The 17,025-nt window shown below is 47.8% G+C and overlaps 2 protein-coding genes across 11 annotated transcripts; both read right to left on the bottom strand.

Annotated features, from left to right (window-relative positions):
- Positions 1–3,585: 3,585 nt before the first annotated feature.
- DNLZ (DNL-type zinc finger) lies at positions 3,586–5,487 on the bottom strand. Its single transcript, XM_056351106.1, has 3 exons — positions 5,069–5,487; positions 4,502–4,641; positions 3,586–3,863 (listed from the first exon to the last, which is right to left on the bottom strand). Exons 1-3 carry the CDS (start codon positions 5,231–5,233, stop codon positions 3,692–3,694), a joined length of 477 nt encoding a protein of 158 aa, XP_056207081.1. The 5' UTR covers positions 5,234–5,487; the 3' UTR covers positions 3,586–3,691.
- Positions 5,480–16,998, bottom strand: CARD9 (caspase recruitment domain family member 9). 10 transcript variants are annotated; one of them, XM_056351099.1, is made up of 14 exons: positions 16,806–16,998; positions 15,126–15,291; positions 14,749–14,972; positions 13,482–13,619; positions 12,722–13,047; positions 12,103–12,282; positions 11,771–11,908; positions 11,144–11,269; positions 10,828–11,019; positions 10,249–10,290; positions 8,974–9,019; positions 7,437–7,507; positions 6,615–6,709; positions 5,480–5,784 (listed from the first exon to the last, which is right to left on the bottom strand). In XM_056351099.1, exons 3-14 carry the CDS (start codon positions 14,930–14,932, stop codon positions 5,676–5,678), a joined length of 1,647 nt encoding a protein of 548 aa, XP_056207074.1. In that variant the 5' UTR covers positions 14,933–14,972; positions 15,126–15,291; positions 16,806–16,998; the 3' UTR covers positions 5,480–5,675. The 10 variants fall into 10 exon arrangements, 7 of the variants coding, with proteins under 7 accessions (XP_056207074.1, XP_056207071.1, XP_056207073.1 ...); XM_056351096.1 differs by having other exon boundaries at positions 11,756–11,908; positions 16,806–16,997; XM_056351098.1 differs by having other exon boundaries at positions 5,480–5,772; positions 11,756–11,908; positions 16,806–16,997.
- Positions 16,999–17,025: the final 27 nt, after the last annotated feature.

Raw genomic sequence — 17,025 nt, 5'->3', positions numbered from 1 at the left:
CTATGTTAGGCCCTATGCAAGCAGCACAAATCAGCAGCAATTCATTTCACAGCCGTTCCTCACCACCTGCGCTGCTGCTACAGGAAAAGAAACATACCTGCCCAAATACCACTTCAGCAAAGCAGGCAAATCTCCCCCAGAGGGGCTCCCAAGTGGCTCCTTGGTACCGCTCAGCCTTCTACAGCACACCCAAGCGTGGCAGGGTCTAGAATCACCATCTCTGTAAGGCAGCAGAGTCCCACGCAGCACACACATGTTCACACTAGTAGCAAAAAGCATCAGGGGGTCATGGCAGGTAGCCCCAGCAAATGAGCCTCTGCACTGCAGCCTCCCTCTTGTTCAGGCCTGCAAAGGCCTTCCTTCGGCAAGTCCCATCACTGCTCACTTCCCAGCCCCACAGGGCACCCATCTCACCTTCACCAACACCACTGCCTGTCTCCTGAGCACGGGCCAGAACACCAGTAACCCCTGCAGCTGACTGATGCAACCCCTCAGTCCCACACTGATCAGATTAACTCTGCACTACATAAGGATTTGCTCGGACACAGAAAACAAAGAGGCAAAGTATTTGCCATTTTGCAGAAAAGCCCTTGTGGGACAGGATTCGGGAACTGGATCCATCCCTTAACAGCCACTATGGCATGCTTCAAGGAATGTACAAGCAGCTTCATGTGTGCAGCCCATCCTGCGAATGCTACTTTACCCCCCCTGAAATCACTACTTCTCCTCTGTGCAGCAAAGACTCACCCTGCACCTTCAGTCACCCTCCTCTGCTCCACTGCACCAGACCTTCACGTCACTTTTTTCCCCATCTTGACATACCTCCAGTTCAGGAGGAAGGCTCCTTCTCTTCTCCCTGCTCCCTCATCTTTGGCTAAAACAAGGTCTGCTGGGCTCCCCTTAAACAAAGCATGCTCACCTGTGTCCCCTTTAAAGAAGAACACACACTTCCCATGACACAACATTTTTCAGAAAAACCCACTTCAAAAGGGAGAACAAAATTCCTTTTTTCCCTGCGATCTATTAGCAGCAAATCTTTCTGTATTATATGCAAATTGCCTCACACAGCTGCAACCCTCTCCCCTTCCAGCTGAAAGCCCCGTAAGGTTTTGTCATGAGAAGCACAAATTCTCCCCTGCACAGCTGCGTACTGCAGGCTCAGTGCTTGGTGCCCCTGGGGGCTGCACTCCCTGCACACCCTGCCTGCTTCAGACCTCTGACAGGCAACAGTGAGCAGCGAGCTCCTTGCACTCCGTGCCAGCACCTCACCCACTCTGTCATCTGCTGCCTCCTGTTTTCATAGGATCACTTAGACTGGGCTCAACCACTTCCCTGGACAGCCTGTTCATTCCAGTGCTTGACCACCCTTTCCGTAAAGAAACTTTTTCCTAATATCCAACCTGAATCTCCCCTGGGGCAACTCGAGAGTGTGTCCATGATGTTGGCCTGAACCTTCAGAGCAGCAGGAAAAATACATCACCCTCCACCCTCAGTTCTGGGTGCTGCAGAAGGCAGCAGCAGGCCAGCCTGCTGCACCAGCGCCAAGCCTCAAGGCACAGGGACCAGCGCTCTGTCCTGCCTCCAGAAAGCACCTAAGGCCAGCGGACACTGAGCCGAGGAAACACTAAAATCTAGTTAACAGCCAACACGGACAGACTTTGCTACAGTTTTTACTGTAACACAGCAAAAACTAGCACCACCTTTCTGTAGCTAGGGCACAGAAACAGGTAAGAAAGGTAAGGAAAACAGCATTAAAAGAGTCAGGTTGTAAATGAACTGTTCCCAAGGCAACGTGGATCCTGCAACAGCTGCTCTGTTCCACCCCATCAAAGGTATGAGCACAATGGAAATAGAATACTGATTGTCAGGTAAAAAGGTAATAAAATAACCACTCTTCCAGCAGAGTGCTAATATGCACCAGCAACTCACAACAGGGCGAGCACACAGCAATGGTTGAAGATGCAAGACTCCCGTTTCCTAACACGTGGATCACTCCAGAATGTAGTTGTTTCAGATGGAGCTGTTATTTCACTGGGATCTGAACACACACAGGCTGGCTGACAGATGAAGTTCCTGCCCCTCAATGCTGTTTCATCACTTTGAATTTATATACCAACAGGAAAACATGACTACTTTCCTGTTGCTCTGATCCATGCTTATAATGCAACACACATAAAATCCCTACAAACGCTTCAGATTAATCAAACTCATTAATCCTCATTAGTACAGCAATGCCCTCACTGAATTCTTGGCTGGATAAGGCCCACGAACGAGCACCTGGACATGCTTGGCTAAAAGAACTGGGTTTGTTCAGCCTGGAGACACAAAGGCTAAGAGGCATTTTACTGCTTTCTGTATAGCTTGCTAATGAGGGGACATAGAGAACAGAGACAGGCTCTCCTCAGAAGTGCACAGCATTTGAAAAGAAGGTAACGGGTGCAAGTTCAAACACAGGAAATTTCACTTAGGTGATGGGTTTTCTTACTATAGGATCAGTCAAAGACCAGAACAGGGGTCCAAAGAGGTTGTAGGATCTCCATCCTCAAAGATGTTCAAGACAAGACCCCGAGCATCCTCCTCTGAACAAGGGAGCCGGACTAGAAACCTCCAAAGGTCTCTTCCAACCTGAATTATTTCTTTGATTGCGAGTTTAAAACTGTAAGAAAGCTGACACTTTACTGTACTTCAAGCTAACAGACCTCGAGAGAAGTTAAATGTTCATGCAGGCAGAAGTAAGCCCTAACAAAGCACAGTACGATCACCTCACTGTCTGATTCATCACTACCCGAGTGTTATATGCTGGTAAACACCTACATTTTTCACTTATTAAATTATTATTTTTTCTTCTAACTGCTCTTAACATGCAGCAGTAGCATTAATGAGCACCTCAATATCTGTCAAGTAACTATAAGACAACTTTTCTAGGCGCTCTACTTATCTCCAACATGCTTCACAAATACTAATTTTGCCTTCACGCCCATCCTCCCCCTCACCAACAAGTTGCATAACCCCAATTCTGGGAAGCCACTCACCGACTCATCACCCCGAGTGGGATTCCCACAGGGCAGCTCACTCTGTAACCCACAAATCCAGGAGACTTTCAACCCTGGCATGAGGGGCACAGAAGCAAAACTCTGGAAAATGGCAAAGGAAAGAAAAAAAGCAACACATGACCGCACTAAGAGCTAGTGATCTGACCCTTCTGCAGGGTCATTTTGGCTTTGTAAACTCACGTGGGGTCAGGGCCCCGTCTCCTCAGGTTGTATCAGTTGTCTCCTTCTGCTCAGCTGCTCTGCCGTGGGATGCATCTCCACAAGCTCGGCAAACAGCTACCACGCAACACCTGGGCAAGGCCAGACATCATTAGAACTCCAGCTACAGCTGTACCTCCCTAGGCCAGAACACATGGACAAAGAATTACTGGCTGCCTCCTCAGCAGAGAACAAAGCAGGGCTCCTGACACTAAGGCAAGTCTTGGTGCTTCAGCGAAGTCAGCAAAACAAGCATCAGGAAAAATATCTACATTCCATCTCTACATTAGCTTGACCAAAGGCAAAACTACACAAGACAAAGACACACAACAGAGAAAGACCAATGCCCGAGTTTATTTTAAAACACAGACAGCTGAAATAAAGGAACAAAAGTTAAAGAGTCTCTCTTGTCATCAGCAGATCGACACAAATCCTATTTGTCAGGTCTGTCCCTTGCTGCCAGTCTCTGGGGGAGCTTCACCGCTTTCTCCCTCTGTGGGCTGCCCCTGAGACCCAGTATCTGCTGAGTTTTCCAGAAGCAGTTCCAAGGCTTCCTCGCCAACCACACGTCTCACCTTCTCCCCTTTGGCTGCCAGGATTTCCTCGATATTCCTTAACAGCGATTTGAAAACCAACAGCGTCACCACAGCAAAGGCTGAACATGAAAGTCAAGCACAGGCTCGCTCTTCCACACTTTGCTCTCAGGATTAACGCCACACAGTGAATCACGCACGAGCATCACCACAGTATTTCTGCATAGTTTGGAAAGCAGGTAAAACCACCCAAACCTTATGGGAGTACTTTCATCCATTAGGATCAATAACTTTAGCAATTATGGCTAAACAATAATGTTTAAAGGTATGTCAGGGAGCTAGAAATCATTGAAATTCAGCAGCAATGAGCCTACACATTTGAAATGCTTAGGGAAACCTGGCAGTGGCCTGATAAAGCCTGAGGAAGAAGAGAAGAACCACACACAGCAATTCACCTGCTGGCACCAACAAGGATACCTGTGTATTACACAGCTGCTGCTGCAGCTTTGCACCATTTATTTCAGCCGTAGGTAGCAACAGTCAAATTACAGATTAAAAAACTCACTTTGCGTGATTTAAGAAAGTGGATGAAACAGAACGATACTCAACAAAAACTTTGGTCTTCTCTGAACCATGCTTTGAAAGCATTAAAAAAAAGAATGTACCAGCTGAGCAGCCCTTTCCCTGGCTGGAGGAGAGCGTGGCTGGCACACCTACCTCTTTCCTTCCAGGTCGGAGAACCAGCCCAGGTTATCCGCTATGACGTGGTGGTTCCCGCAGCCGGGACACTTCACGATCACCACCCCGTTATGGTAGGCCAGCTTGGAAATCGTCTTTGCTGACCGGGTCTGGCAGACCTACAAAACAAACAAAATGGGCTTCGTGACCACAGGAACTGCAGCTTCTTGACTTTTTGCGAGAAAAAAACATTTTATTTACCTGATGAAAAGGTGTTTTTCCCCCTCCCTCATCTCTAGTTATTACAAGGGGGCTGGATCGTAGGGTCAGGGAAGCGTTTCAGTTGGAAAAGGCCTCAGACCCCGCCAACCCCGGCCCAGGCCGCCCCCTCCGCGCCGCCCCGGCGGGGGTGACACTCCTCCGCGTCGGCGGCCGGGGCCAGCGCCTGCCTGCCCGTTCCCTGAGGGAGCCTCTCCCAACATCCCGCCTGGAACTGGCGCCCAGGTCGCGCCACGGCAGCCTCGGGCCCGGGCAGCCGGCCCGCCGCCCCCGGCCAGGCCCTCTCTCCGGGAGGGCCCTTTACCTCAGCCCGGCCCCCCCGCCCACCTTGCAGGTGTACACCAGGCGGTACTGCGCGGCCCGCGGCCGCCCCGCCCCGGCGGAGCTGCAGGCCAGGCGGCGGGGCAGCGGGGCGGCCGGGGGGCGGTGGGGCCGCCATGGCGGCGGGGCGCGGAGCAGGGCCCCTACCACTGCCCGCGCCGCCCGCTGCATGGCGCTGGCGCAGGCGCGACAGGGGCGGGCACTGAGGCGCCGGCCGCCATGCCGGAGGCGGGCACTGAGGCGGCGGCCGCCATGCCGGGGGCGGGCACTGAGGCGGCGGCCGCCATGCCGGGGGCGGGCAGGCACCAATTCGAGGGCGGCCCCGGGCCCCGCCAGCCCCCCGCTGGAGCACGGCTGCCCCGGGCCCAAGGGGACCCGCCTTGAAGCAACAAGCAGCCCACCCGCGGGCAGGGAGCGAATATTTAATCCCGTTTATTTTATTTACGCATCTCCCGCCTCACTGCTTTTCTCAGAGAGCGATAGACACGGGGACAGCAGAGCTGAAAAATATCGTCCCATTACAAACGCTGACTATCATAACTGGTTGTTTAGATGCTTTCAAATGAAAGAGGCCCTTGAGAGAGCCATGCTGAGGGAGCTGGGCTCCCAACCCTCAGGAGCCCTCGGTGTCGGTGTTGTCGCTGCCGGTGGTGTTCTCCCAGTCCGCCTCGTGGTGTCGGTCCTTCGGGACCCTTCGCATTGCTCTCTTTCTGAAAACAAGACTAGACATTTCAGTTTTAGAAGGTGTTTTCTGCAAACAAGTGGCATTGGGGAGCTCATGGGGGGAGGTTTAGTGCGTATCAACCCATTTACTGTTTAATTAACATGACGGTTTGCCCACACACCCAACAACACTGTGAGTACCAGCAAGCACAAGGTAAAGAGAATTGCCCCAGACTGATGCAGATATTCTTACGTTCCCTGAAGTGTGGTGTGTTGATGTTCAGTTGAAGAAGCCAAGAAATCCTACCCAAAGTCCTTTCTTTAACAAAAACATTGTCAACAGTCTAAAAGAGTAGTTTACTGCGCCATTAGGAGCACTTCTACCCAATTCTAGAACTAAGGTCCCTATTTCGCAAGGGTTTCATTAGCTTCAGGCTCCACAAAGGTGCTGATCTGTGACGACACCAGGCATTAGGAGAGGCCTTCAAACAAGTATCAAGGGTGGAAATCAGCTCCCATTCACAGTTGTGGGAGCCTGATCTTGAATATCAGCAGTGTGGCAGACAGGCAGTGAATGTCAGGTTTCACGCACAGGGGAGAAATCTATCAAACCCATTAAACTAGCAGATCTTTGGAGTGCCCTCCACTCCCTGCTGTGGAAGGGAGTGCAAGGTCCGGAGCAAATGCAATCATTGCTGTCTTGGCTACCTCTAGCACTAAAAGAGGAGTCTCAACCAGTTCAGCATGAGACTCTGAAGAGAAGATCTGTAATGGATTTGTGCCCTCCGTGAATCAAACCTGGGGGCTGGGGATGGACAGAAAAGAGGAAATACATACAACAAGCTAATCAGTTAGATTACATGGGTATCTCTGAATTAGTCCTGCTTACTGAAGTCCAGACCTTCGGTAACGCTCAAAGCAGTCCTTCATCCTCCTCCGCTCCTTTTCTGCCAGTTCCTCGTTGGCTAAGCCACACCCCTTGAACTGCAAAAAAAATCAAACAAATATTAGCACCAGGTAGTGAAACCTGTTTGCAAAGGTGGCCAGTTTGGGGGCTGATGTACTGCATCTAGCCTCTGCATAGTAAAATACTGCACCCTACCCAGCGAAGCTTGGTCACTTCTCCTCTCTGACTTGTTTGCGCAAGGAATCATTTTACATCTACGTGAAAGAGAAAAAAAGAATGGCAGCCTATGCTTTCAGATGACCAAGAACAGCTGTTCACTACCAAAACACTCCTCCAGGAAAGCAGTCTACTGCACAGAGCTGGCTTCCTACATCTGCTTGGGCCTACAGACTGAAAAAAGCAAGTTCATTTCTGGGCTGCCCAATATCGTGTGTGCAGGATGGTAATACGTACTGTTTCGCATATTCTTACCATCTTTATTCCCTCCCATTTGTAAATCTGGGATTGTTTCCTGTACCAACAGTAATACTGCAGACAATTAAACTGGAGACCATCCATACCCAGAGATTAAGGCTAGAAAGTAATTAGAAGTTTCTAGGCACAGATGGAGAAATAATCACTGTAAGTGTTCTGCTGTTCAGAGCTCACCCTTTTTGGAGGGTGAATTTTGCACAAAGTGCTCAGATTTTGGAAAAGCAGTAGCTGGTTACATGCTTCTCAAACCTGGTAAATCCGTCATTAAGAAGAACATTAAAGATCACAAACCCAGTCATAGTAAAGAAGAGCTCACAAAGATTCTCTTACACTTGGTGACTTTGGAGGCAGACTGCTCTCTCGAGTACTAAATTGCTGGTCTTGTCCTTCAGGGAAATCTTCTAAAAGAAGGAAAAAAATCACTGCTTTAGTCATAGATGCCATTGCGAAGTAACTTCTCCCTCCACCAGTTCATCAAACAGCAATAGCTGTAATGTAACAGCTGCCCAGCACTACACAGAGTTAACAGCAGAACTGAAACCAAGCCTCAAAATGTTCAGGATTCAGTCCTGTGATCAATGCAAGAGTTACTTCTCATTTTACTTGAACCCTCTATCTTGCTTATGATGACAGAGTTCCTCATCAGAAAGAGACAGCAGCTTTCCAGTTTCTGCTTATGCAGGAGCAAAATGAACCTTTGCAAAGTAGCACCTCTGCTTAGCGTCATTTTAAAAAATAATCATGTTAAGAGTTCACCACAAGAAATCACGTTTATCATTATTTTAACCACAATTCATCCCTGTTCCCCAGCAACTAAGCTGTGCGTATCAAGGCACTTCACACAGTTTAGTAAAAATCCATATGTAGTGATCAGGTAATGTGACACACGGTTTTGAACTGACTGAGGTAGAATAATGACAGGCTTTTTGGATCAGTGTTGTTCAGTTTTTGTGAAAAATCTCCCATCTCAATGAACAAAAAGATCATTTGGATCTTCCAGGAGATCAAAACAGATTATTTTTTTTTTCTACTGTGCTGGTTTACTTCCTTTCTCAACATGTTTTGAAAGAGAATTTCAAGTTCTTGGAGGAGCCTATCAATTCCTTTCCACACTGCTGAGTCATTTCCACTGGGGATGCCACAGAAACAGAACCAGTGACAGCATTAAGTACATGGTTCTGCTTTGGTGAAAACAGCCTGCAACATAAAAGGGAAGAGGGGAGGGAAAAATCCCTGGAGAAAGCCACATGGTCTAGCTGAAGTGGAAGGATGTTTTTTTCTGTTCTCAGCTCTGCCACAAATGCAAGAGGAGTTGGAGGAAAAAAGGCACCAAGGAGCTATTTCTCAAATGTACCAGGTGACTTTTCCTGTACAAATTCAGTAGACAAGATTACCTCAAAAAAAACCAAAAAACAAAAAAACCCAAACAAACAAAAAAATCCAAACTACTCAAGGTCCTAGGATGGTCTAATGACATCACTTTTCCCAGGTCATTCAGCCATATGAAAGACCCTTTCAGAGACCATGCAGTAAAAAAACCAGCCTGTGGAGCTTTTTACCTCAAAAGGGCTTTCAAGCATTCACTGTTCCCAGCATGTGGGGACATGTTCTCCTTTTTATAGGTAAGGAAGGTGGTGGTATGGCAGAATGCCTTGATGTATGGGTACCTGTTCTGGGTCACCCCAAAGAGGTCTTACTCAGAGTGCCAAGCACACCCCACCGAGAAGCACCTCTCACAAACTGAGTCCCCAGTCAGACTACCTATTATTCTCTAAAAATAAAACCCAGGAATGTATTTTCCTGCCTCTTTGAAACACTGGACCATGCTCTCAAGAACTCTACTCTGTTTTCCCAGGAAAAGCCTTACTTTTAGTCGGCTGTGTATCTTCATCTAGATGACCATGAAGAGTAAGCTATGGGACAGAAACAAAGCAAGAACATGAGAACCATCCCTTATCCTGTCTCACACAGTAGCTAGGCACAGATGGAGGAATGTAAGGAACAGGACATGTAGAACTGACCTTTCCCTAGTTCACCTTGCTGTCAGCAAAACAGCAGACTGAACCAGAAGTTACAGATCTGATGGATTTATCCTCCATTAACAGATCCAGCTCCTTTGGCCTCATTTATACTTTTTGCTTCTAGACAGTGTGACAATCGCTTCCACACTAAAGTTATAAACCAAGTTGTCCTGGTTTCAGCTGGGATAGAATTAATTTTCTTCTTAGCAGCTGCAGCAGCGCTACATTTTGGATTTGATGTGAGAACAATGTTAATAACACATTGACGTTTTTAGTTGTTGCTAGGTAATGTTTATAGGAAGTCAAGGACTTCTCACTGTCTCAGGCCCTGCCAGTCAGAAGGGTGGAAAGGCACAAGAAATTGGGAGGCAACGCAGCCAAGGCAGCTGACCTGAACTGGCCAAAGAGGTATTCCATACCATAGGACGTCAAGCTCAGTATAGAAAATAGGGGGGGTTGGCCAGGCCCTGCTGATCACTGCTGGGCGACTGGCTGGCCATCAGTCAAGCAGGTGGTGAGCAACTGTACTGCGCATCACTTACTTTCTTTTCTCCCTTCCCTTTGGATTTGTTCTTCTCCCCTTCTCCCTCCTTTTAATTACAATTGTTATAATTATTACTACTTTCATTTTGTTTCAATTATTGAATTGTTCTTATCTCGACCCTCAAGTTTGATATTCCTTCCCAATTCTCCTCCCCATCCCTTTGTGGGGCGGGGGGAGTGAGTGAGTGGCTACGTGGTACTTAAATTACAGGCTGGGGTTAAGCCATGACAGAAGTGAAAACTCTTTACTACCAACATCCCCTGAGTAAGATTTATTTTTGCCTGTTCTCCCACAAGAGAGACAATTAGAAGCAACTCAAAATAATTCAATTCCCCTGATATGCTTAGACTCAACAAATCTCGCTGACTAATGCCATAACTGGGTCCTACACTTAGAAATCTCAAGACACAAGCAGATTCTGTCACTGGTGTTTTGCTGCCTCTGGACTTTCTGATTATCACTGAAATGAGCCTGAGCCATGGACTGAAAACTGCTGTTACTTGGGGAACTGAGCACAAGTGAGGAATTTGAAACCATCCCAGAAGAAAGTAAAAGGTAAACAAGGCACCCTACTCACTTCCTGGGAATCTCTGGAGGAGGTATCATCCAGGTCAGAGGTCTGAAATGAAATCAGTATAAATTAGTCATTTCTCATAAGCAAGGAATTGGCAGTAAGGGAGCACACCGGACACTAAAAGCTCCAGAAAACATAGAAGTGTGGAATTCCTCCCTCTGACACTGCTGTCTAACCACTTGGAGAAAGTACACAAGATGCCACACTAATTAAAAACCCCTTTATACCTAATTTACTTCCAGAAACTTTAGCACCCCTACACTCCTAATTTCATCCAAATGGCTCTTACACAGTCTCTAAATAAGAGTTCGCTCTCTGGCAGCTGAGGATCCCCTCATCACCTTTGGATGTGCTCCAAACACGAACAGAAGGCCTCAGCTTGCATCAGTCCAGCTTATCCCTGCTGCCTGGAACTAGGGTGAGGTAATAGGGACTGTCATCTTTCATTTCTCTCAACTCAGAACTTGCATGGAAATGGTTATCCATGCAGTTGGCCACTGCCTGCTGAATTTGAACAGCCACACTCTGGCCCCACGCTCAGCTTCCCAACCCATCAGACAGAGGACAACCCCACAGGCATACCGGTGTGGGTAGCTCCAGCTGCAACCTTTTCAGCTTGGCTTCAGTAGCCAGTAACTGACTCTCCTTTTGGAAAAGCTGCAGTTGCATTTCATCACATCGCTCCCCCAGCTCCCGAACCTGCTTGCGGTAAGCGTCCCTCTCGACCAGGTTCTTGGAGTACTGCATATAGAACTGTTCTCGAGTCAGGAGTGCCTGGTGTAAGGGATAACACGTGCCACAGCATGTCACACAACGATACATTCAGTGTTACAGTATCTGCCCACTTCAAGCAGCAAAGCAAGGATTAGCAGCAGCTCCAAGAGGAATGTTTTATCACCTGGTCTCTTTCTGAAGCCACTTCCTCCATTTGCTGCAAGACAGCTTCAATCCGTTTTTTATACATCTGGGAGTCCTTCCTCAGAGACACACACTGTAGTTCAAGCATCTCTTTTTCCTCTGCATACTGTTGAGACAAGGTCAAAACCACTCTGCTTGTGGGCAGAATCTGAGCTAGACTCTCACCACTTCTGCTCTGTGCCACAGATTGCTATGGCCAGACCTCCATGGAACGTCAAAGTTCTGCCAGACTGTCCAGCTGGAGCCAGGCCAACCAGAAGGTTGGTCAACATGACTAGGAGGACTGCAAACACAATGGATTTACATGTATCTGAGCTGCCAGTCATGAAAAAAGCTCCCATCACCCTCCAGGCTGAGGCAGGAACTGTTAAATAACAAAGGCGTTAACAGGTAACAGTTAATGCCACAGACACAGAATGCTGAAATATTATAGTCTGTTGAAAAAAGGCACTCTAACACAGTTATACTAGAGTAGGGCCAGTGAGGATTGCTGCTGAGCAGCCCCTCTGCTTCACAGGCAAGACACTGCAGGTGCTTCGTCTGCCTGTCTTACCCACTGACCCTCAGCAGTAATCTGTACTGCATCACGCACTTTGTCTTGGAGCACCTCAGCTCGCCGCAGCTCCTTGCGAAGGCTGTAAATGGTGTTCATCAGCTCCCGGCGTTCTTCTAGTATCTGGCTACAGTCATTCTCCAGGGTGTCCTTGGAGAGGCTGTTCTCCAGATTCTGTTCCCTGGCAACCTGCTGGACAAACAAACAAACTGAGATACAGCAACCATCTAACTTCATATTAACTCTCTCCCTACGATCCTAAGTGCTCTGACTTGGCAGAACAAGGCCACAGCCAACCCACACAATCTTCAGCGCAGCTCCATCACTGCCCTGGCTGCTACAAATAAACCTTTCTTGGGAGCCCATATTCAACAACCCCTACCAACCTGGAGAGTGTTCTCCAGCTCCTGATTCTTGGCCAAGAGCAACTCCTTCTCCTGCTGGATCTCCCACATCACCTCATGGCTTGGACGCTGCTCTATGGCGTGCTTCAGTTTCATTGTGTGCTTACGCTCCAGTTTGCAGTCATCCTCAGCCTTCATGAGGCTGTGCTTCAAGTGATCGATCTACAAGAAGGTTCAGAGCTCATCAGTAACAAGGAGAAAACTGACTTGCAAAACCAGTTCTCACTCCATTCCCCAGACAAACACGAGGCAAGCTTCTCCCTAGCTGTTTCCCTCGGGAAGTTTGGTGCTCCAGGGACCACAGTCCCACTGTGCGCTAACAGATACAACATGATGTTCCTGTACTGCCTGGGTGAGAGAGGACAGTCTTGAATGAGGGAAAGACCTAATTCTTCACAGCAAAAGTTGTCATACATGGACCTACAGGGCTGAGCTAGGGACCACCAAGGCATGCCACCTGCTAGAGAAGATGCACAGTACTTTATGCTGGACTGGTCCAGACCATCCTGAGGAAGGATAGGTCTGGTGCACAGCACAGCCTTCCAGGGATCAGTTCAGATGGGGAAAAAAAGAGGTGACCCTTGAGAAAAGGGTGACTGACCTCTAGGATCAAGTCCCGGTTCTTCATGAGGGCAGCGCTCTTCTCCTCGCTCTGTTTGGCATAGCACATCGCCAGGTTGTAGTTCTCATCCTTGCACTTCCGCAGCTCCTTGCTCAGGCTGTCCCTCTCCTCCTTCATCTTCTGTGCCCGCTCTTGATGCTTGCGGAGCAGGCTGTCCCTCACCCACATCTCCCTGATCGTGTTCTCTTTGGCGTGCAGCCACATGGTGAGCTCCTGGGCCTTCCGCCGCTCCTCCTGCACGGTGCTCTGCAGCTTCATGATCTCGTTCATCAGCAGCTGGCTCAGGCCAGATTCCCCAGCACTGTCTGTGTGGTGGGCAGGCGTCAGCCACTGCTGCCCTGCCTGTTCCCCAGACACACACAGAGCACAGGTTCCCACCTATCCCTTCAGCCTGGGATCATCACATGCCACCAACAAGCATGCAAACCCTGCAGGCATGTGTGACCAAATTATCTCCGCAGTTTCCCCCCTGTTCTGTGCCAGTCTACACCACAGTGTCACTGACAGAACAGGCAGAAGAACTGATCCTTCTGCTTCCTCCTCCACCCTCCCAGATCCAGCCTGTGACACCAGACAGCAGAGCCATTCTTGCCAGAACCCTTCCGAAGCACACGGAGAAGCCAGGGAAGGCCCCTGACTGCTCAGCAAAGCTGGGGAGAGGCAAAAGTGCAGGTGAATCCCCGCTTAATTTGCACTGCAACACCAAATGAAGAGCTGTTTTTCAGAACACAAACGTTACCTATAATCATAGAGAAAACCCTGCTGGGCTCCTTGCCAGTTATCTTCTTATACAGTTGTGGATAATAAAGCTCAAGACTCTCCAGAAATGCCTCAAAGCCCTTGTGTCCTGTTCGCTGAAGAATGTCCAGAAGAACACCTGAAATAATAGAAACAGGATATTCTATTCATTTATTTATCTCTCTACCTATTTCTAACATAAGAAAAAATTGCTCCGCTTTCTCCACATGCAGATTACAGCCCCTGGGATCAAATCCCCCAGTCAATCCTAAGCCAATTCCCCAGTAACTATATATAAGTATTTAAACTGTGAAAGAACAGTTAAAATTTAAACATTATACCTCACTCCTACTATAGTAGAGTGCAAAAAGCAGATCTCAGAAGAGCACTTTGTCTTATCCTGCTGATAATTACAGAAAAGGTAAGTTAAAGCACCATAAGAGTTTCCGCAGCTCAAGGCTTCGCTTCTGAATACCAGAGGCAAATATGGGAAAAAAGGATGACTGGCATAAGAATGCTGCACAGAACTAGAGAGGTCGCAGGGACAAGCCTAGGAAACCCTGGACTAGAAACACTTTGAGCTCAGTTCCCTACTTTGTCTAGAAATATGCCATACCAAATCAAGCCCAAGGTACTTCTTGTCTGTGTTCTACAGTTCCCCAATCTGAAAACAGGGAAAATATTTTTTTTTTCAGTGACCCTCAGTAATTTATTAATAAAAGTTAATCCAATTCAAAGGACAGACTAATAGCGTAATGAATTCTGTCATTCTCTCTGGTTGGAACAAGACCAAGACGGTATAGAACAGTCACAAAGAATTTACTTAATGTGTAGCCAGTGTTTCCTCAAACATTAGAAGATAGGAACGAGGGACAATACATGCTGAATTAATCTTGGAAATCTCCCTCTGCAAAATTGTTACACAAGAATAGCCTTGTGGGTTAAACCCAAGCAACTCCCTCCCTTACGCTAATCTAGAGATCCAGGCGCCATAAGGCTGCACACCCTCTGTGCTCCCATCACCCTCATCCAGCTCAGGAACGCATCGATAGAGCTACCTCCATTCCTCCTCTCCCCACAATGACGTGCTGGGGATGGCGAAGGGGCTGCACAGCAGTGCCTACAACACTTGTGTCTAAGCACAGGCAGACGGTAACCTAGAAGCAACGTGTTTTCAGGCCCAGTCATTAGCACTCCGTTCCAATTTGCTCCCAAGAGCCGACAGAACATGGGAGCATCTGCGGGGCCAAAGGCTGCACTTCACCCACCTGCCTTCCGCTTGCGCATGACCAGGCTCGGGTCGTTAAGAACTTGTTCCTCATCGTCATGGCTGATCACTTTGCACTGGCGGAGGTAGGGTGTTATACGGGAAGGATCTATCACAGAGATCAGCTTCACTCGGAAGTTCTCCAGGTTATTCCAACATGTCTCATCATTATCTTCTTCCAACATGCTGGCGAGCGAGAAGTATCAGTGAGCTGTGTTGCCCTGTCTTGAAAAACAAAAATAGAAAACAAACAAACAGACTTTAAGCCTTCTAGAGTAGTGGAAAAGCATCTTAGATACAGGAACACATTTCCCATGTGGTCTTTAACTCACTGCTTGCAAATCACCTGCAGAACACGGTGACACACTACAGTCATACCTGAAAGAACAGGGCAGTCCCAGACTGGAGATGTCAGCAGCTGCGAGCCTAGCACCAATGCTGCTGACACATACACGAAGGAGAGCTAGTGTGAAATTCTGAGAAAACCAAAGTCACCAAAGCTTGATCATCTCCCTCCAAGCAGATGAACATCTCCCAGAACTCGCTGGAAGAAGAAAGTGAAACTATTTAGCAACAGGTCTATTGGCAAGAGACAAGTCATCAAGAGCCCCACAAACAGATGAAAATCAGCTAACTCGATATTCCCAACAACATACCCCAAGAACATGCTGTCAAACCTCACTGACTTCACCAAGGGTTCTCCAGATGCTCAGCTATGCTTAGAATTAAGTCTTTAATCCCCACTAACTATACAAAAACAGTGGAACACAAAGCAGGATAAGCTGATGGCAAACTGCAACTTTCCAATTTGAAGCTAACCACCCTCTGAAGAAGTGAAAATTTGTTTACAACTCTCCTAATTGGCTGTTGCCTCTGCTTTACGAACAGCTCACACTTTTCCACCTCCCAACATTTCAGAGATCCCTGTGTTCCTGTCTCACTACACAATCACTAAATCCAACACCCACAAAAGGCTCTGTCAAAACTCCCAATGGCAACAGCCTTACCTGTGTTCAGCTGTAATCACAAAAGCTGTTTTTCAGCGTGCTGTACTTCAGCCATGTGCAAAGGGGCACACAAAACTGTATAGGTTTTTCACTGTGAAAACAGAGGCGCAAATCATGCACCAGGAAACCACAAGATCAGCCGCCCCTCACAGATCCCACCTGCCTCTCACAGATCCCACCTGCGCTGCTTCAGCAGTTCAGGCTCACAACCCCACCTGTGTGGCTAACACACAGATGCACCAAGAGCCTGCGGAAGCATTCCCATTGATGAAGTGTTTCTGGGTGTTTGGTGGGAGCCTGCTGCAATGCTCCCCTACAGCAGCTATACTCTGAGGTTGTTAGTTACTTGCTTCCCAACAAGGGCCTGCTATTAACTGCAGGGTCAGAAAAACTACTTTTCAGACTGGAAGCGTGCAGGTAAACAGATGCAGAAACCCCAAATGCTTCTATACCCAGGCTTCTTTGCCTTTTGAATACGAAAGTGGCATTATTTTTATTTCTTTGCCCCTTCGTGGTCAGACTGTTCCATAATGAGTACCTTCTGAAATCCCAGTCATTAATTCCCATCCTTCTATCACATGTATGAGTTGACTGCAGTAGCCACTATCATTTCCAGTGGCTCAGGAAGGCTGCCAGAAACCTCAGAATTCACAGTTTTAGCCATCCTGTTTAGGGGCAGGGAGAGTGGGAACAGAGTTCTGACCATCAGCAGCTACACAGGGGCTGGGATTTCACACATGTCTTGCTGTGTTTCTCTCCCAGGTCATCTCAAACCTTCACTGTTTTTCTGCTCCAGCACAGAGAAAGATTCCAAACATCCTCAGCACATACGTGTTACACATTACATTGTCAGTTAACTTTTATTAAGCCGGACTGACATAAAAGTAATCATTACTTATCATAGAGAAAATACTCTGCCTGACATCAAACCAGCCCCAGCAGCTTACAAGAAATGCATTCCCCTGTTGATAAACACCACACCTTATCTCAGAGCTGCAAAATACTTCTTTTTTCCCATTAATATAAAGCATTCTGCATTACATGGACCAACCTGAGCCTGTGCAGTCAAAAGCCTCCTTGTTTCCTCTCCTGGTCTAGCAAAACTCATCTGTGTCCCGTCTCTGAGAAGACTTGTCTTGGATGCAGCCTCCCTTTATATTCTGACTAGAGCAATGATCATTCCAGGAGCAAAACTGGTTTTGAGAAAAAAGGGGAAACTACTCAGCTATACTCTGAGACAGGAAAGGGAAGGGAAGAAAAACCAGAAAGGA

The sequence above is a fragment of the Falco biarmicus genome, chromosome 9 (assembly GCF_023638135.1).
Source record: "Falco biarmicus isolate bFalBia1 chromosome 9, bFalBia1.pri, whole genome shotgun sequence".
NCBI lineage: Eukaryota > Metazoa > Chordata > Aves > Falconiformes > Falconidae > Falco > Falco biarmicus.
This window is presented reverse-complemented; position numbering and strand designations above follow the sequence as displayed.